The 21646-nt window shown below is 35.6% G+C and overlaps 1 protein-coding gene across 1 annotated transcript in view; it reads left to right on the top strand.

The window, feature by feature from the left end:
• Positions 1-208: 208 nt before the first annotated feature.
• Positions 209-21646, top strand: part of GLCCI1 (glucocorticoid induced transcript 1) — an 89445-nt gene continuing 68007 nt past the window's right edge. The window contains exons 1-2 of the mRNA XM_008563878.1: positions 209-468; positions 1089-1159. Coding sequence (XP_008562100.1) covers positions 209-468; positions 1089-1159 — 331 coding nt within the window. The remainder of the gene's footprint in view (positions 469-1088; positions 1160-21646) is intronic.

Raw genomic sequence — 21646 nt, 5'->3', positions numbered from 1 at the left:
GATTAACTCTTCCCATTGCATAACTACAAATGTTAGAATAGGCTGTAAAAGTGTGGGCCCTTTGTTCAATCTAGCTTCCAGACATTACTCTTGATCACCTGAAGTTCTTTTAACTCATAAGACTACTGGTCACGAAAACTCAGATTACTAAAATTAGAGGGGAAGTGATCGATTCTTCTGGTTCTAAAACGCTGTAACATCGCACCGGATGCAGGCGTACTTGCAAAGTAAAGTTTGCCTTAAGTGTCCTCTAAGTCTCAAGTTGTACAGACGGCCGAGGAGGGTGGAGCTCTTGCAAGCTGTTTACCGGGGCGTATGCGTGTCTGTGGGTGTCGGGGCACGCGCAGGACACACATGGACCCGCTTTCCTAGTCTCGTTCTCACCTCAAAGGCTGTCAACTCTTACGCTCCTCCCTGCGCGCACAGCCCCCTCCACACTCTTCCACCCCCTCACGCCCCGCCCTCAAAGTAGGATGCATCACTGTCACTGGCGAGCGCTCCTCTCACTCCTCTTCGAGAACCAATCACTCGAGTCCTGGTGGTGAGCGGTAGAGCCAATGAAAATGCTCGTTGCGGCAGCTGCCGGTCCCGAGCGCCGGGAGGCGGTGCCGGGGGGGAATTAGTTGCCATTCGGAGTGAGGAGCGGGTACAGGCAGCGGCGGTGTCGTTTGCGGTGGCGCGGGCTCCGTGGAGCGCCAGGCACCTCGGGGCCCTTTTCTCCCACCCCGATTCCCAGAAGCAGGGGTCCAGGCCCTCCGTGCAGCTGGCGGCTTCTCCCGCGCGTGAAACCCCGCGAGCGCTGAGGAGAAGGCTGCGAGCTTTTTTGTAAAATACAGCCAAAGATGTGTTTTTTGTAAAATACAGCCAAAGATGTGTTTTTTGTAAAATACAGCCAAAGATGTGTTTTTTGTAAAATACAGCCAAAGATGTGTTTTTTGTAAAATACAGCCAAAGATGTGTTTTTTGTAAAATACAGCCAAAGATGTGTTTTTTGTAAAATACAGCCAAAGATGTGTTTTTTGTAAAATACAGCCAAAGATGTGTTTTTTGTAAAATACAGCCAAAGATGTGTTTTTTGTAAAATACAGCCAAAGATGTGAGAGCCACCGGAGGAGCAGCTCACCTGAGAGACGGAGCCCCGGCTCGCCCGTGTGCAGAGGTAGCGAGCCCAACCCTCCCGTTCTCCCGGGCTGCGTCTCCCCGACGGTGCCCTCCGTGGAAACTTCAGCCTCTCCGGGCTTCTCTTTACTAGTGCAGTATCGAAGGTGTGAAAGTGGCCTTGGGAATCTCAGCCCCCCTGCGGTCGCTGCGGGGCTTGGAGGAGCGAACTGAAAAGCAACTTTTATTTGACCCTCATGCCGCCCCTCAGATTTTATCTTCCATCACTCGCCTGCATCGAAAGGTTTCAGTTTAAGAGCTGATTAGCTCACTCGTGTGCTTGCTGTTTGTAGCCGGGGAAGGAGGAGCTGGGCGAAACACTTAAACACGCACACAAACTCTCCAGCAGCGGATAAGGTGGTAGTTGTAATCTCTGCAGCCTCTTTGTGCTTTCCTGCAAAGTTCCTAACGTGCCTGTAACTACTGGGATATATACATATTTTTTTTCCCTTTTTTTGCAGGGCTAGTGGCGTTAGTTATGATGTAAGAATATCTGCTGGATGTGTGATGGGGACAGTTTTGAATGTGCAATTGAAATGTATACGACTTTTTTTTTTTTTTTTTTTGCAGTCTTCTTTATATAGTAATGCACTGAGAAGTACTGTAGTAGAAACAGTTTATGCCCAGTTCAAGATTGTCATGGTAAATTTCTAAAAACCTATCTGTGGAGCGTGTTCACTTTCTTCTTCCATTTTTAAGTACACTTAACTGTTCAGTTGAGCTGTTCAAGGATCTCAAGTTTCTTTTTTGTTAGGTGTCAAAGGTAATGGTGAGCTGGTGGATGCTGTGGGTGTCCCTTAATGTTTTGTGTTATGGCTTGGTTTTGTTTATGTCTAGCGACACGGTGCATGATCTAGTTGAGTCCTGGGGGAGAAAAGAAAGATTAGCCAGAACAGGGACTAAAAACTCATAAGGGAGAGTGGAGTAGCTAATATTATTAGATACCAGCCTAGAGCTACAGAGGCTGCCGCCGCTGCTGCTGCATTGTGGAGGGAACGGATCATATTGAGTGGAAAAATCTCTGCTTGGAAGGGAAGCACTGTCAAGCTCTACAGTGTTTATGTGGTATGTGGAAGTTTTTAATGGATTTTTTTTTGATGAAGGTGTTAGAGTTGGAGAAAGCTATTGCATTATGATAGATTGAAGTTTGGGTGTTTTTGTTTTAATATTTCAGTCCTGTAATTAGCATATTTCTAAGGCACTTGCTTTCAGACCACTTGATGGTAAACCAGTGTAGGATGTAGTGCAGTGGGATGAGTACATGAGCACCAAGAAATACACCCTGTAATCTGTATGCACCAGGAGGAATTTGCTCCCCCACTCCTCCCCCAGGTCAAGCCAGCTGCTGCAGAAACTGACATTCTCCAGCAAATCCTGAATGAATGAATGAATGAAAACAACGTGATCGCCCTAATAATGACCACAACTGAACGCACATCTTTGGCTGTATTTTACAAAAAAGGCCACCATTTTCTAACAGATTAATGCCATATGCAACTCCTTTGCACGTTTTCTAGAGCCATATGAAATGAGAGGTAATAGAATGAAAAGGCAGCAGTTACATTAATTTTTTTAGTGATTTAGCTTCAACAGTGCATAAATTGAGTTTTGGGATTTTCTTTTAGGCGCAAATGTGAGAGACATAAGCATTGCAGATTGTGTACGTAGGTTTTGTGGGCAGAGTAAGAGAAGTTCCGGCAATTGCTGCAACAATATAATGGCCATCTAGTACCTCCTCCCCTTTTGTTGATAAACACTAACATCTTACAACAGATAATAGTACAACTTGTTTTTCTGCATTCTTCAAAAGCCTTAATTGCTTAGGAATTACATGCTCTATCATCAAGTAGTTTCAATGAAATTTGTGATCAGGCTTAAACTATCCTCTTTGTTGTAGTGTGGCACATTCTAGTTTAACGCAATTTTAATGCAATCATGATGAAAACACTTCTGAGTCTGGTTGTGCAGCAGACGGATTTGCAGTGTCAGAGAGCTTGTGCTGGGAATGGAAGGGCTTTCTATGCTTCAGATGTTTTTCTACTGTTTTTAACACCTGGTGGTTTTGTCAGTTTCTTACATTGAAGTGATTTTGAATGCAGGCTCTTGTGCCCCCAGTTCCGTGATTATATTACCCCTGTGTTACTTCTCCACATCCCGCCTTGTTCTCCCCTACCCAAATTAAAACTATACAACTAATCTATTCTACTTAGCCATTTAAAATTCATGCTATGAACAGTTGATGTAGTTTTCAAATGATTACTCAGTTTCTTTTGAATTTTGCAAGGTTCTGACTTCAGTGGATTTTAGTCTCCACTGGTCAAGGCTCCTGCCGCTGCCACTGCTGCTGCAGACACTGACATCACTATACTGCATGAATGAAAAACAACAGCGTGCTCCATTTCTTCCTCTGCTCTCCACCTCCTTCCTTTCTTCATACCTCAGTGTGTGTGTGTGTGTGTGTGTGTGTGTGTGTGTTTGAAGATGGTGGTAGTATACTGCATTTGAAACTACATTTAAAATTAAGTAGATGGTGGCTCAAAAGATATGTATTTAGTATAGAGGCATATTGTTTACAAAAGGCTTCAAGTGCTATGGGCATTTGGACTAGAGGTGACATAACTGAGCATTCTGTATTTTACGCATTTTATGTGGAGTGATGGTTAAGGAAGAAAATATAGAAGCTTTAATATTTTTCGTTGTAATCCTTTTTACCAAGAAGAAATGATGAAACAAGATAATTTCTAAACACATCATTATTATCTCCTTATACATTCTTACTATTCATATTTATAGGGTTAAAGCTAGACTAATAGAGAATTGATATTCAAATTATTTTGCAAGGTTGAGGAAAAGCTGTAGTCTGTAAATAGGAGCAATCAATTTTAATATTACGATAATAATTTATAAAACCCAGAAAAAAGATGGCAATTTTCATTATTTTTGTAGTATAGTTTAGGATAATTTAAATGATTACCATAACAGAAGATGCATAAATCTTCAAACACCTTGCTGTATATAGAGGACATGGAGTTTTACAAATTGAAACTGTTTTGTTTATGCTCATGGATCATCCTCTTTTTGTTTGTCTTTTTTTTCTTTCTTTTGTATTTTTAAAACTTCAAAGTTTATTATTTATATTCACTTCTGTTCTTCTGCCATTAGTGAAATGTCACCCTGCCCCTTGTTTGGTTCTGAAGGGTCTTGAAGTAGTGAATGACAAGCTGCTGAATGCATCGTCAGACTCCCTGTGATGTGTTTGTAATAGATGTAAAATCATAAAGTATTATGCAAATAGTTATTTTTTTGTAATGGTAATACATAAAATCTACCTTTGTGATAAATAGAACAACTGAAATGAGAATATAACAGGATATTATTGTTAAAATGAATGATCTTTAAGCTAAAATTAGTAATAACCAAAAGAAAATATAATGAAATTGCTTCTTTCTGAAACCCCATAGAGCAAAACCCATGGATTTAAACAGAGAACAAATACTAAATTTTACTGTGCGAGATAGTAAGTAGCAAATGCAAATCCTCTTCTGTTTTTTTTTCCCTAAAGATTAAGCATTAGGATGAATTATAAGTTCTAAAAGATGTAAAAACAGTCGCAGTAGAGTACTCTGATGGAGAATACTCTTTATTTTTATGTGTACCAAATCTAGTAACCAAAACATGGAAGAGCTTGTAATTTATAAAACTATTACTGTGAAAAACAGCATGTGTTGGTTTCTGATTTAACATATCAGATTTATTTAGGCCTAATACTCTAACAAATTGCTAACTCTATAGGGAAATTCGATTAGAATTTTTCATGAGTATCTTGAGAGCCTCATTGTTTTATACATAAAGAAGTTATGATTCTATTTTAAAAAATAATGCAAAGCCAGCCATTATATAATGTGGAATGACTGCATGCAATATGTGTATGTCTGTGTGTTTTAGTCAATTCATTGCTTTTGGTTTTTATTTTTTCATTAAATTTCTCTTTTTGAGTCATTTATATGCAGTGCTCAGTTTGTGGAATGCAAAGTTTTTAAAGAACTGTTTTCTCTTACTTTTTAGAGATACTCAGACATTGTCTTCCTATAAAGTTCATTCTTAGGCTGATATTCTTAGAAATTAAGGTCCTCCCTCCCTCTTTTAAAATTAATTTTCTCAAGAGTGTTTATAGGAACTTGCTTCTCAGCTTTCCCATATTGAGTGAAAATACATTAAAGTTTTAGCTTTTTCTAAAGTGACGGGCTTCAAGTACTTGATTTTGGGGAAAGGTTTTCAGTCTTTGAGAATTATACTAAATAGCCACACTGTTCCTTGTTTATGGATCTCATTTTTTCCATGAGTTATCTCTAATTAAATTTCTAGATCAATGAGTGAATAGCAAAATAGATAAGTGAAGTTATAAACTTATTTAGTCTACTATCTTATGTTCAAAGATATATTTTTCTCAAATAACTATTGCTCTAATCATATTGAGTATCAGCTATTATTCTAAGCATACTGAATATTGAATACTTAAGGTGTATAAAAGCACCTTAGTTTTTAACTTGTAAAGTTTTGTGCATATATATTGAACTGAAAATCACTTATAGTTCTTTTTATAGAAGGACATTTCATCCACTGCAGTGTACATTTCTCCAAAGAATGCAAATTAGGATTTGTATATTGGAGAAATGTTGAAGGATAATGGCATCCTTGTGACTTTTATTTGTGATAATGTGGACTACATGTGAATAAGAAAACAAAGGAATAACTGGGCTCCATGGCAGCGAATAAAATGGAAATAAATGACAATGTTCAGCAAATGGCTAATAGGAGAGAGTTCCTTAACTCTGAAATTTTAAAAAGTTCTAAAAGCCTGTTTTATTAAAACTTTCACATGTAGCTGATAATCTGCCAAGGAGTATATACTGATGACTCTGTTATTCTTAATTTTAGTTCGTTCTTTTCTCCAGAGCTTGAAATTCAGAGATAGCACCAAGACAGGTTTCTCTGAAGCACCTGTCCTGGGTCTGTGCCTGATGCTGTTGTCTTTTGTTTTCATTATATAATTTCATTCTATTATTAGATGTCTAGGAAATCAAATCACTGACACTCTTTCTGTGCTATATACTCTTTAATTATTTTAAGAAGAGGTTGAGCTTATCGACTTTACTGTGGTCTCTAATTGGTTTGCCAAAAGTAAGTGGAGATAAGAGAACACTACTCATCTTTTAATATAGAAGTCCAAGGGAACTGATAAAAGAGCCAGAAGCCACCTGTCTTGCCCCCTACCACTCATCTGGATTCCTGGAAGTGATCATAACTTCACTTATTATCCAGCAGTTCTAGAAGAATATTTGTGCTTATGCTACAAAACACATTACAATGGGTTAGCAGTAATTCTGAAAAATATAAGGATTTTCTTATATCATAAAAAAATTATGGAAAAGTATTTCATTTTAGTAGGAACAAACATGGCAGATTCCTTCGAGCAGTGTTGTTTATTCCTAGTGAATGTTATTGAGGCAAATACCGGAAGGAGGCAAGTTTGTGAATACCTCAGTGACTTCCCTTGTATTCTGCTGTCTCTCTAGTTGGAGGTAAAAAGGAAAAAAAAACATTTATTTGAGTGTTAACTATATACCAAGCAATACATGCTTTCATTTAGTACGCAAGTAGATTTATAATGCAGATCTTCTGATTCCAGATCCAATGTCCATTCCATAAGACTATTCTGTTGCTCCTAACTCAAAATTCTCGTCAAGGATCAGCTGTGATTTCTGAGCTAAAAAAAAAAGACAAAAGAACAGGTTTTCTTTTGTTTTTATGGCACTATTATGCTATGTTGGGATATGCTCTAACATTTTCAGAATGTCTAAAGGTATGAATATGGATGGCCATTTTTCTCCATTTGTTTCTTACATAAAGTGTGTGTGCGTGTGTGTGTGTACGTGTGCTGATGTATGTGTGTGAGAGTGTGCCTTGTTCTGAGGGCTTAGGGATGTAAACTTGATCGTGTCTGGCCCTTCTTACAAGTAATCAGAATCTTTGCTCTCCTTGAATCACATTATAGTAAGCAGAAGTGTTTTTCTCCCTTCATAAATGTTAAGTTAATTATATATGGTGGTTGACTGATTAATGCTCCAGGAATCGCTAAGCAGAGACTGGTCTCAAGTGATTGTCCCACCAACTGATGCTAGGTTGATTCAGCTCTCCCAAAAGCCATCAGTTATCTCTGCAATTTGTGGGTTTGAACTCTCTCTATATGTAACTTGGTGAAGTGCTACCATGATGTACCTTAATGATGGCTCACCAAAAATAAGGGTAAGTTAAAGAAAGTAGTGGAATGCATGGTTATGTGGCAAGGTCAGTGTCCAAAATTGTCTGCCTAGTTATTAGAATTGTTAAGAAATCGAGTACATTATATGAAGTTGAATATACTAATTATCTTGAGTTGAACATCACATATTGCACACATGTATTGGTATTTGATGCTGTACCACACTGATACGTACAATCAACTATGTTTCAGTTTAAAAAAAAAAAAATCAAGGCTGGCCAGTTAACTCAGTTGGCTGGAGCATGGTGTTATGACACTACCATCAAGGGTTTGGATTCCCTTATCAGCCAGCTGCCCCCTCCCCCCAATCTACCAAAATTCAGATGTGTTTCATAATGAAAAGGCAAAAACGTATAAAATTTGCTGCCTAGTGTTACTGAAGATCAATTACCTATCAACTACTGACAATAATAGTCCCTTATTTATCCATTATAGCCATAGGGAGAACTTTTGTGAATAGTCCACATAGTTAATTTTCACTTTTACATTACTAAAAAATTAATGTTAACTTTCTGATGAAACATTTTCTTTTTTTTTTTGGTGGCTGGCCCATTCGGGAATCTAAACCCTTGACCTTGGTGTTCCAATGAAACATTTTCTAAAGTTATTATACACTTAATTGTTTTCTTAACCAGAGTGAACAAGACATAAAACGAACTCTTTGTGGCTTAATTAGCATTCTAACTATTATATGCCTAATAAAATGATTACTATAGATGGTTTCAAATATAAAGTAGAATGAGTATTGACTCACACAATATAGAGTTGTGCTATAAGTGATTCTATAAATTTGCTTTTGGGGTTATTTGCTGTTTTTCTGATGAAGGTGGAATGAAGCATGTGTAGCTACATTATTCCTTGATAGTATAACTTGGCTCTCTTCTCTAGAATTAATTATAAAATGAAAGGCCACAGTAATTATTTTCCAAATGGGTCCATAAAAATGTCTTAGAGACAGAAAGGTATACTGGGAAATATTAGGTTTGGAGTCAAGAGACTTAGGTTCTATTTTCAGTTTTAATATTTGACTTAAAACAAGTCAATAATTCTTTGTACCTTATTTTCTTTATCCTCACTCATGTGGAATCTAAAAAAGACAACAACAAAAAACAAAAGTGGTTCTCGCAGAAGTAGAGAATAGAAAATGATCATGGTTACCAGGAGGGGAGGGGGCTGGGGGAGAGGAGAAGGGTTGGACTAATAGGTACAATATTATACTGTCTATCCTAAGTGAATCATTGTGCAGTATACGCATGTATTGAAACAACACACTGTACTCCTGAAAAATGAATAAAATTGAAAAAATAAATAAATGAAGAGGGTGGGATTTTTAAGCTTTTAGCCAAGTAAGGATTTTAGTTGGATCCCACTGTTGAAAGGAAAAGAAAGTTGATTAGACTAGATGATTCTTACTAAAATTAATTATTGTTTATTGAACTTTTATGCCGGCCCCTAATCTTCACTACAGTTTAATATAGAGTACTTTTATTAACCTCTTTTCACAGATGAGGAAGTGAGGTACTGAGTAGTTAAGTAATTTGCTCAAGGTCAGACAGCATGCACAGAGGGCCCAGAGGTCCCATGTAACACTCTTACGTCCTGACTTCTGTTAGTTGATTTTGGAACCCAGTTAGTTATGGGAGCAGGAGAGCATGCACAGTGGGTTAACCTACTGCTTATACATTTATACCATAGAAAGGCTGAGAATAGCTTGGAGGGGTTGGGTAAAGAGAAAGCTAAATGGAACTAGACTCTAGAGTCCACAGAACTTAAATTGGTGCACATATCCTCGTGATTCAGGCCCCAGGTATGCATATAAGAATGTTGTAGCATTTTGAAATCTTGTTATCTCATTATTGGGCCTTCCCCATGGTCCTTAAAGGACCTATTACTTTAACACAGGAATTTAGCTTTTAATTTTGAAAAACTTCCTTTCACATGAAATCTCAAAATCTGAGAAGAATGTCTTTCTTTTGTTTTTTCATATTTGGCAATGTAAGCTTTAAAAATTTGCCCATTTATAATAAACTATTGTAAGGTTCCATTCATCCTCAACATTATGAGTCTTTACTATTATCATGCTTTGATATTTTAGCAGAATTTTAAATAGTATTCTTTTATATATCAGTGTCATGGCAAAGCAAGGCACACTACCTTGAAAAATGATTTATATCTACTTGGCTCGTTCACTGTTCTAGGTTTAATGATGTGATGTAGAAAAGAAATTTCAATCTCCATTTTAATAATTTCTTCTGGACTGTTTGGGCATTTTTTATTTGGATGTCATTTGTGTTTACTGTAAGCTCTCCTTAATAGTCAATGTGGAAATGAGTCATTTCATAAGTAACATCAGAAATTGTATTTTTGTTGTTATGAGATTGAAAGTTTTATATAGAGCCTTTGTGACAGATGAAGTCTCTCATAACGTTTTTGTGTAATTATATTTACTTTTCTAGTTAAATACATCATTTTATAAGTTGAGTTACTGAAGTTAATATTTGTATCTTAGAAGATAATAGAAACTAGTAGGGCTCAATTGCTCAGGGTTACGTCAAGTCTAGCCATACAGAAACTTTGCTATTCTCATGTAAAACTCTGAAGTGATAATTTCATGAAGGTACAAAAAGATCACAGTAAAATATAGACTTTTAAAATATATTAGCTGATTGTAAACAAAATATGTTCATGATATCTTTGAAAGTTCTGTGACAATGTCATTTTCTTCTAAGGTATTTTTTGGTTACTCTGACATATCACCCCTAAAAAGAATCAACTGCCCTTTTCCTGCTTTAAGACAGATCATTTAAGCATCCAGTACTTACTAAACAGGGGTTAGCAAATATTGCTAAATGCAGTTTCATTACTATTGCAAAACTGGGGATTTATAGACTGTGCTCATAAATTAGTTTTTTGAAAAACCTACAATATCCTGCAATATTTTGATCAGGTAGCTTAGAAAAACTTATTTTAAAGTTGTATCAGTATTTTATATGCCAGGGTGACCCATTATTAAAAAACACCAAGTTCAATCAATTGCACTCATTTTTTGTCTTTTTGGGTAACATGACCATATGTTACATACGCGTAAAGATTAGTGTAACTTTAATGTAATATCTGTGATAAATTTATTCAGGAAATGTCTGTATTTAGTATTGTGCTAGTTAGCTGTACAGTGGAGAGTAAAACTAATGGACTTTTCTCCCTTTTTCACACAACAAATATTTATTAAACACCTACTATGTGTGAGAAACTATTTGACCCTTACAAAATACATATTCTAGGTGCAGTGGGTATACTCACGTTTGTATTTCTCAACAGGGTTAATTAATCTAGAATATGCCAATAATTTCATCTGCTGTTCTCTTTGAGTTTTGGATGAATTACTGTGGTCTTATACCTGCCTTTCTAAGTTAGCTTAGCCTTTTTGATGTTCTGTTTTGAAGTTGCTACACTGTTTGTGTGTATTTTTCTTTCATTAGATGAAGATTAGAATAGCTTTACCCTATGGTTTTTGTAATATATTTTGATCTAATGTATATCACTGCCTGTATAACAAGGTATATCAAGGTACTTCACAAAGCTCATGGAAAGAGTTGGATTTTCTTTTAATTCTATTTTTTCATGAACTTTTTGAAGTACCCTCATAATAATAATCTACTATAGTTTGGCCTAGGATGATGTCACTAGCCCTTTCTTATTCTATACACATATATACTCACATATCCTCGAAGAAGTCTGAATTGTATTGTTAGATGTGGCTTCTTGCGTAGTGGTGGAGTGAGTAATATGTAGTAAGAATGTTGTGTAGTAATACCTGGGCAGCGATGTCCTGTGAGGCTATTGAGATGAGTAGGACTTGGCTTTGACTAAATATCTGCTGTTACTGAGCTAGAATGGAAAGTGATAAGCTTTTCGTGTGTTGTATTACCATTTACTTGATATCTTGATGGAATGCAAAATGACCTATTTTTTTAAAATTATACTCAAAGTTTACCTATTTTCAATTTTTATCCAATTTTAGTTTTTACTTAAAAGAAGGATTAACATTATAGCCTTTAGTATTACTATTTGTTAGCTAATCTTTAGGGCAGTTGTCCTGGTTTACTTTGTACTAAGCCATAAGCCAAGTGGTTGAAAAATAACATCTTTATGCAGATGATTCCTATTTAATGAAATGTGTTACATTTAACGTCATGGTAAAATGAATAGATGTTAGATAAATCATATTTTGTGGGTTTTTTTTTTCACATTGCATATGGAACACTGAAGAAAAGCTTATGGCCCCTGAATATAATCATGTAATAAACCATCTAAAATTATATACGTCTGGCCAATTAGCTCAGTTGATTAGAACATGGTGCTGATAACACCAAGGTCTAGGGTTCGATCCCTGTATCAGCCAGTCTCCACAAAAAGTAAATAAATAAATAAATAAGTAAAATTGCATGTAAGAGATTTAGGAAATAGGAAGATACAGTTTTAATGAAATAAACTATCATTCATATTCATTTTCATCTTTATAAATTATCTCACTCTTGAATTAAATGGCTCAAAATATAGAAGAAAGTTAATATATAGTAGAGTAGCTGAATCTTTATTTGACCTACTGTATTATTCCATAATTAATGTAGTGATTCTAGAAACTTTAACAGTTTATACTTTTTCATCTATCTTAAGTTGTCTTAATGTTTCTATTACTCCATAATCAAGGTAATTTTGGTGGATATGTTTCACCAGATAGCATCTATGTCATTTTTAACATGCTGGCATCTAGCATGGTTTCTGGTGCTTAGAAAGCCCTGCAGTAAATACATATTTGTTAAATCTTTACATAGGATTTACATATAGATTTCTGTTTTAGCTATATATGTAGCTGGGTTCAAATCACTGAGCGGTGATTGTTAGGACATGCAGTTCTATAAATATGTGACAAAAATTAAAATTGATAGATTCGTTGTGCCCACTTTCTAAATGTGTTGCCCATTTTCTAAGACGCCTAAATGGTTTAGTTAACTAATGCCTTTTATCTTCAGTTCGAGCTTGTCATTCAGTGATGGTGTTTACACTTGAAAAAGCACTTATTCAGTCCTTCATGTAAAATAGGAGCTGGGTGCTCTTGTTGGTAAAGATAGTTGGGACAAAGATAGGTGATATTAAGATAATCCACACTTTGAAAGATGGAATATAGGCTTCTACAGAGTGTGTTTCTAATTTACATGTAGAATTCTCTTAACTGAATATTGATCTTGTGAGAATCCATGGAATCAGCTTCTGAATCTATTTTACTCAGAGAAACTTCAAACCATCATGCCTCAAACTTGATGGGCTCTGTCAATTGAAAATTTTAAATGTTTTTATAGTTCCTTTTAAGAACCATGATTATACTAAGCTCTAAGTAAGGAGGATGTGAATTACAAATTAATTTGCACTTCATCATAATGTAAAAAATTTAAACTGTAAAGCAGATTTTGGTTATTTGCTTTACAGAATGTCTAACTTATGTGCAAGTAAAGTGGTTTAATTTACCAAAAAGTTATTTACACAAACTTTTTAGGAAGTCAGTTACACAAGGTTGAGGTTCATCTGAGGTTGAAAAACATGTTAACGAATAGTATAATTTCTCATTGCTAAATAAAATGTACTACTGACATTTAGCAAAATTAACTAATAACCTAAGAAGCTGCTAATGCTTCTTTGCCTGAAAATACCTAATTGTTCTTTGCAAACAGCTATTGATACTATTGACTGAACTGTGCTTCAGTCAAAATGGCATAGCTCAGGGGATACAAATGGACTAAAGTAACAAAGTTCCAGAGTTTATTTGTCAGCATCTAAGTTAATTTTTTTTCCATTACCAAACAATGAAAGAGCATTGCTAACCTAAGTGCCCATGAAATGAGTGAATTAATCTCAGGCTATAGTTTTGGATACAGCTTGAGTCATTAACAGCACCTAGATTAGTTGGGGCATTTGGAATAAAAAACTGAACACCTCCAGATGCACTGCAAAGACTCATCTCAATGTGGGAAGAAAACAAAACCATACTAAACAAAGCTAATGCTTCTCTGCTCAAAATATTTCTAACTTTCCCAGGTAGAGATAGGTGTGACTTTCTCTTAATATTCAAAGCAGTATATTTGTACCTTTGCCTGTATTATAGCTATTTAAGGCATGTCTTCTTACCTAAAATGTCAGCTTCTTCAGGGTGGGAATTCTTGTCTGTTTAGGATCTAACTGCTTACCAAATATATTTCTTTACCTGAATGTTTTGATTTCACTTTATCACTTTGCTGAAATTTTGCTAATTTTGAGTTGACAGTTATCTTTTTTTTTCTTTAAGTGCGGATCTCACTGAAAGGATATCCTTGAGACTCACTCTTTCTGTATAAATTAGTTCAGTTAGATTATTTTCCTTGTGATATTTAGCTGAGAAATAGCAGTACCAAGAGAATGAGAATTTTCTTGAAGGTGGGAAAGGAAAGATGGACATAAATGCTTTTTTGAGAGAAAGTGCTGTCTTTCAATAAGACCTGATGATGGAAATAGGAAAATACAGTCCCTCATCCATATGGTTCCTAATCCTGAAACCTATAACTCTGGCTAGCACTGGAGTCTTTGTTGACAAGAATTTATTTACAGTTTACAAAAAGTTTTCTATATTTTCGTCTAGTGTTAAAAGGATTTAGAAAGTTTAACTTTATTATATATTTGTTTTAATGTTGATGAGCAGAGGGTTTTTATTTTCTATCAGGTATATTGTTATTGATGTATACTTAATCATCACTTTGAAATCACATACCACCTTGCTTTAACAAACCTTAAGAATTTTCCAGTAAATAATGAGAGTCCTGACCAATCCCTCAAGAAAAACAGTGCACTAGTCTTCAAACCTAATCAGAGAGATCACGTTGGGGTATTATAGCTGTATTACAGCCTTTTTAAAAGTCTTTTCTTAGAAATGTCTCTATAACTAGAGCATTTCATTTAGAATACTCTCAATGGGAGTGAACCTCTCTTTTTAGGGGTAGATATAACTTTTGAAAATAACCAGAAGTCATTAAGAGCATAATGTGGGAGAGTAAGGTAAATGATTAAGTTAGATTATCCTATTTGTGGTGAGAGACTCACTTTAAAAATTGGCTCAAACTATCTCCAAAGGTAATTCAAACAAATGGAGTTAAGCCCTTCTATAGTAGAGACTTCAATGTGTTCACCAAATCCTGTTTCTCTCCCTCTTGAGCCTACTTCTAGACTATAACTCCTAGCCCTCCTTGAAGTTAGATAAGGCTAAATTATATACAACATTTTCATCCTTGTCCAATAAAAAAATGCTAGTTTGATATCCTCCTCATTCTTTCTTTTCCCTCATTTGCCAGCTGGATGCAGAGAATTTTGCAGAGGACTCTGACCAAGGCCATAGGGAAATAGTGAAGCCATAAATTGAAGGAAGTCTGAATCCCTGAATGATCATGTGGAAGGCTATCTGTCAGCTGGGAAGATACACACTGGACTTTTATTGTGATAAGCCACTAATTTTTAAAAAGTGTAGCTACTGGCATTACCAACCTTACAGTTTAAAGAAAGGTGATCCACCACCAGCTGCTAGAGGAGCCACTTTGAAAATTCACCTTGGGAATCCTACCCTTTCTTCATCTGATGTCATATTGGCAAGTGTTGTTCATTGTGTGTTGCCAGTGCTTCTGTCAGCATGAAAGAGACATTCCATCAAGTTCAATTGTGGGATCTTGGTGGAATGTATTTATTTTGATATGATTAGCTATTCTCACCAACTAAAGCTCCTATAACACTTTTTGATTAAAATTTTAGAAGACCATTTTTAAAAAAGTTCAAAGATGTTTTAAGCAATATCAGCCTTTTGGAAATAAGTTCATGTTCTCCCAAAGTGCCTGGTAAGGACAAGAAGTTTAGTGTATTTGTTAAATGATCTTGTTATTTTATAGAAACATGTTATGTTTATTGGGTATGCAGTGTATGAAGAATTCTATATTATACGAACCTATCCTAATTACCAGTTTGTGAAATATTTGAGCATAGAAATCATAGCCTTTTTTATAAATGAGAAAAATAGAACGACGGTAGGACCTGAATTCAAGTTTTTTCACCATCTTGTACTTTATTTGCAACGATTTTAGATGAGCCCCACATAAAGATTAAAGAGAAATAGGGAACTATTCTATTTGAGGGTTTCCCAAAAAGTCTGCTTTGGTAAAAAGGTCCACAATATATGCCAGGTGATTTTTAGTTTTTGAATATTTATTTCATAAGGGCTAAGAGAATAGGTAAATGATATTCACAAGTTCAGCAAATGTTTCTTGAGTAGATGTCTCAGGTGTTAGGGAAACAAACATATGACAAAAGCCTTGCTTTTAAGGAACCCACCCTCTTGGTAGATAAGTCAATAGTATCAATAGACTATTTTTGACTAAGATTATAGTGGCTGGTTTTATGGCTATTCTAGAGGAATAAAGTATGATGCTGTTCTAAAATTTTCATGACACTTTTCCCCTACACTTAGTCATGCCATTGGTAGTTTTATTTTATTTCTTAAGTTGCTCTCAGTCCTTGGCAATGATTCCTGGCAATCTTTTATGTTCAATATTTGTAGAATTGTTGAGGTGGAAGGTGTTCTGTGTATGTAAACACAGACTGGTGTTTTACCATGTTCCATTTTACTCCATGGACTCTACAAAGGTGTCATTTGTATAAGGTATTTTCCTTTGGGATGTTTCCTGCAGCTTTTGGCCATTTCCAGCTTTAATGAAGCATTCAATTTTGGATAAACTACTGCTTCACAGCCAAATATTTGATTCTTTGGTGTCAATATTTATAAAAGTAAATGCTAGAATAAACATCTGTGTTTCCTTATTTCTGCAGCCTTTATTCTCTTGAGCCTATTTATTTTGTATTTACTCTAGAGAAGTATAGTTAGTTGTGTATTTCCCAACCAACAAATATGTTCTCCATTGCTGGATTTGGGGATACAATGGGAGGGGGAAAATATAGTCTGTAGTCTTGATTTAATGTACTAGATTATTTTGGATTTAGCAAATCAGTGGTATTGAGACATATTTCAGGACAGATTTCTGTTTATCATTTGCCTACTACCAGTAGATTAGCTTGACTGGTTATTCATATCTTACTGAGTTAAGCAGTTGTTCTTTTCCTAAGTCTTTCTTCTTAATGTCGTGTACACTTATTAACTGTAGATTTACTGTTCACCCTGTTATTAGGCTGTTATGAGCTAATTTGTAGTTATTATTACATAGGCAAAGAGTTTAAGTGCTTGAATCTTACTTTCATTTATAAATTGTATGTTGTTAAAATATATTTGGATTTAGAATTCTACAAATTTTTTGTTCAGCTATCATGAGAAGACCTATTCACTTGTCTAGGAGACTGTTGGGTATTCTATGTCATATTAAGTCATTGTTCTTTATTTAAATAGTACATAAGAAAGCTGATAATTTTCCAAGGAAAGAGTGTTACTTTCCAGATTGTTTTTCAGAATCAGAGGAACTACAGTCATACAGATATCTAAGCTCATTTTACGTGGTATAATTTTATTGTCATTTTATAGAGATCCCATAATGTTAATAATTATAATCAAATTTTTTCTTGGCCTTGAAAATAATTTTAGAGACTATTTATTGACTTGTCCAGTAGATGGAGGGGTGGTGGAGGAGGAGCCTGGTTATTCTCTTTGTCCTTTAAAAGGCCCTTCAACGTTTACCCTATTGCAGGGAGAAGGTCTTCCTCAAGGTTTCTTACCATTTTTTCTTTTCCACATGGCCCTCTCTTTAAGGCCCTTAGGCTATTGCCCCACCATTTCCAATCGCAAACTACTTTCCCCATATTAGGAATTCCTGTCCCTTGATCCTTTCCTGGTTCTTGCTATAGGATGCACTTTGGAAATTAACTTTGTGATTGTGAGCACTTGTGGGAGGAAATAGGTAACAATCCTATTAATGGAGTGAATTTATATACACACACATATATATGTAAATTATGTTCTATATAAATAAAATTCCTTCTAGAACCAAATATATGTAGTTATAATAATAACTAACATTTAGTTATCAGATATTCTGGAAATTCATAGCCTTAAATTCAAATGTGCTGAGAGGAAAAGCATATCATTTTACTGTCCTTCTCTGGTCATTTCTTTCATTTAGTGATGGAAGACTTGCCTTAGAGATGCTGACCATGCTGCTGTTTCTCTCTTCTTTCAAAGGTACTAGCTGATTGCTCACACCTTCCGTCAGTCCTGATGTTAATTCTTTTGCAGGCTTTTTGTTGAAGTTTAGTTTCTGGTAGATTCTTTAGGAAAGACTTATAGGAACAATATTCCTTGAGTTCTTGCTATATAGACTAGTTCTGGCTATAAAAACTATACCTGAGTTCTTGCTATATAAATTGTAGTTTTTATTCTGGCCTTTATACTTGAAAGTCACTTTAGCTTTATTAAAAAATGTTTGATGTAGGCTGCTATAGGTTATTTTCCTCAGATACATGCATGTTTTTCAGTATGTAGTTTCAACTTTTCTTTTCTTTTAGGAAAGTTTCTAAAATTATAGTTTTTACTATTTTTTGTTTTGTTGTTTTGATCATCTTCAGGGACTCCTATTATGCATATATTGGACCTTTGCTTATTACACATCAGTCATTTTCTCTTGAAATCTTTTTATCTCTTTTATTCTTTTTTTAAAAATTGGTTATGAATATTCATGAGATACAAAGCTGATTGTCACCCCTCATGTCCAAGATGTGAAGGCCAGATCTATACTGGCAGCATGCCCATTACCACAAATTCCGATTGTACCCTGTGTCCTCCACCCAATTATCCCCACAATTATCCCCAACCTCCCTCCCCCTTTCCTGTACTCCACTTTATATCCCTAGGTATATTCTCTCCCTCTGCAAGTCCAACACACTACTGTGGTCTTTCTTTCCTTCCTTCTTTCTCTCTTAGGTCCCACTTATGAGTGAGCATGTGCAGTATTTATCCCTCTGTGCTTTGCTTATTCCGCTCAACATAAGTTTCTCCAAGCTCATCCATGTTGTTGCCAATGGGAGAATTTCATTAGTTTTTATGGCAGAGTAGTGTTCCATGGGGTGTATATACCACAGTTTCCTTATCCAGTCATCCATCGATGGACATTTAGGCTGGTTCTATATCTTGACTATTGTAAACAGAACTGTGATGAACATTGGAGTGCAGGTATCCCTTCAATATGATGACTTCCATTCCTCTGGGTATATACTAGAAGTGGGATTGCTGGGTCATATGGAAGATCTATCTGTAGTTGTTTGAGAAACCTCCATACTGTTTTCTGTAGTGGTTGTACTAATTTACAGTTCCACCAGCAGTGTAGGAGCATTCCCTTCTCTCCACACCCTTGCCAGCATTTGTTGTTCTCCATCTTTTTGATTATAGCCAGTCTAACTGGGGTGAGGTGGTATCTCAGTGTGGTTTTAATTTTCATTTCCCTGATGACTAGTGATAGTGAGCATTTTTTCATGTACCTATTGGCCATTTGTATGTCTTCCTTTGAAAAATGTCTATTCAGTTCCTTTGCCCATTTTTTAATTGGGCCCTTCCATTTGTATGTCTTCCTTTGAAAAATGTCTATTCAGTTCCTTTGCCCATTTTTTAATTGGGCCCTTTTTCTATAAATGATCTTGGGTAGAGTATTCTCTACTTTAAATATCAAGAAGTTTGACCAATATTGGTGATCATACTGTGGTCTAGATATAGCCTGTTCTGTAACCATTATTGTAGCTTTTGTTTTGTTTTGTTTTTCTTTTTAATTGGGAGATAAGAGTGGGTCTGTCTTATTTGATCATAAAATTTCCAAGCTCTACCAGTGTTTTAACTAGAAGTTAAGGGCTCAAAAACAAAATTTTGTGAAATGTTCAGTCTTCTGATTAAGGAATATTTGCTTACAATATGGCTTTGCAACTTTGTGGATTATTTTGGTTATATTTATGGTTGCTAATACTTTGTGATTATTTCTTTACTGTTTGAGGTCATTAGCTATAATGGGTTTTAGATGTTTGGAATTTCTAATAATAAAATTCGTTGAAAATTTATAAAGCTAATGAACCGCCTTCTACTAATTACTACTTTACCGAAGTTCCTTGATGGTCTGTCATTCTGCCACCGGGAAAAAAAATGCACTTAAAAAAAATCTTTAGTGTCTCATTTGCCATATATATAATTTTTTGTAGATGTATTCCAAGTATCAGAGCTCTATCTTAATTTGTTATGTATTATTTCAGCACTTGTCACCAGACTTCTCATGGCCATCTTAATGTGAAGTTTTCTTTACAATGTTGATACAAAGATACTCTCTTGGAATTTCTTTGAAAACAGACTGTGGCCTTTCTTCAAATGTCTTATCTCAGCTTGTGTGTCATTTGACATAAGTTTGATTGAGTGAGCTGTATGTAACCTAGAGAATCATGCCTAAATGGCTGCCTGACTTACATTTTTGTTTTGTTTTGTTTTTCTTGATGGACCTCGGGTTACAGGGTTGTGTCAGGCCTTATTTGGTCAGAAGCATATTTGTTTCTCTTGTCAGTTTCTTGATTGTTTCCTTTCCAGATTTCTGCAGGGCAGCCATATGGTCATTTCTGCATGTTTTCTAGATTGCTTCTGTGTGGCAGGATTCCACGTCTGGTTGATTAGTGTTTCAGAATCTACTCACACTGAGAGGGCTTCAGTTTTTGCCCTTACTTCAGATAGCATATTCAGATCTAATGTCCCTCCTGTCTCTTATCTGAAGTGCATTTGAATTTGGTGATTTTTATTTTATGTGCATCATGTATTTGGATAACTTTTCATCATTTTATATGCCAGGGAAGAAAGATCAGTAAGGACCGTTTAAGTGCCTAGATTATGTTGACTTTGGAAAACTAAATCTAGTAATAATTGCATTAGATGAACAATATCAATGTACATTAGATTGGGTAGAGAGTCATACCCATCTCCTTTCCACATTTTTTATTCTCTGCAATCCAGTTCGTAACTTTTTTTTTGAAATTTATTTTGAAAATCAATCTCTATAAATGTGGAGCAAGGAGTTGGTAGCTTTAAAACTGTAGCTTTCAAGGTAGTAGCTCTCATTACAGAAATACTGAAGCAAACCTCCATTAACAAAATAGAACTTTAGCAAATTTATGCTTAACCTCATTGAACCAATAGCAGGAGAATTCTTCACCTGTATTTATCATTTGAGAATATTTTGAAGGTGAAGAAAAGCAACTATATCTTCTATTCATTCTCTTCTCAATGAGTTTATTTTGATTTTGATGAAGATTGAAATAATAATATAAATGAGTTGTTAAACATCATGAAAAACTCACTGCCTATAAAGATTATATTATATTATATAGAATGTTGTAATAATTGCAGACTCAAGCTTAAAATTTTTTAATTAAGTTACTAAAATCTAAATTTCTCTTGTATATTAGAGCAGCTTTTATTTGATTTTGCCCTGACCCTTCATTTTATAAGCGAACCTACTTAATATATTTTTTCAGACTTCCTTATATTTTTCAGGAAGTAACTTATTGTAGTTAACTTTTATTTGCATGAAAATACCCTGTTTGGGTGGGTGGGTCTTTTTCAAAAGAAGCTATACTGAACTTTGTCTTTATTATCTAGGTTTTAAGGTTCTTATTGCCATAGCCAGCACTTACTTTAGAAAGTGAACTTTTGAAGAAGCTGACTAAATGTTTAAATTTATTAAATCTAGAAGTTTAGCTACTAGTTGCAGATTTCAAAGAATTGATTGATTTTTTTTTTTTTGCAACAAGATGTTTTCTAGAGTGTGTAGTCAAACTTTCAGTGCCTCTAAATGGAGTAGTTATTGTCAAAAATAATTTTTTTTTGAGCACCTAGTCACAATCCTCCAGACATTGGTTCTTAAGATTCTTTTTAGTAGCATTAGGGTCAGCTGAGATGCTTATTAAAAATTCACGTTTCGGGGCCGGCCCGGTGGCGCACTGGATAGTGCGCCGCTTGGGAAGCGCGGCGGCGCTCCCGCCCGAGGGTTCGGATCCCACATACAGACCGGCTCCCGCTCACTGGCTGAGCGAGGCACGGGCGCCCCCCCCCCCGCGGCGAGCCCCGCCCCCGCCCCC

Source organism: Galeopterus variegatus, unplaced genomic scaffold, assembly GCF_000696425.1.
Source record: "Galeopterus variegatus unplaced genomic scaffold, G_variegatus-3.0.2 Scaffold177, whole genome shotgun sequence".
Taxonomy (NCBI): Eukaryota; Metazoa; Chordata; class Mammalia; order Dermoptera; family Cynocephalidae; genus Galeopterus; species Galeopterus variegatus.
Note: the sequence above shows the minus strand (reverse complement) of the source record. Positions and strands in the feature narration are given on the sequence as shown.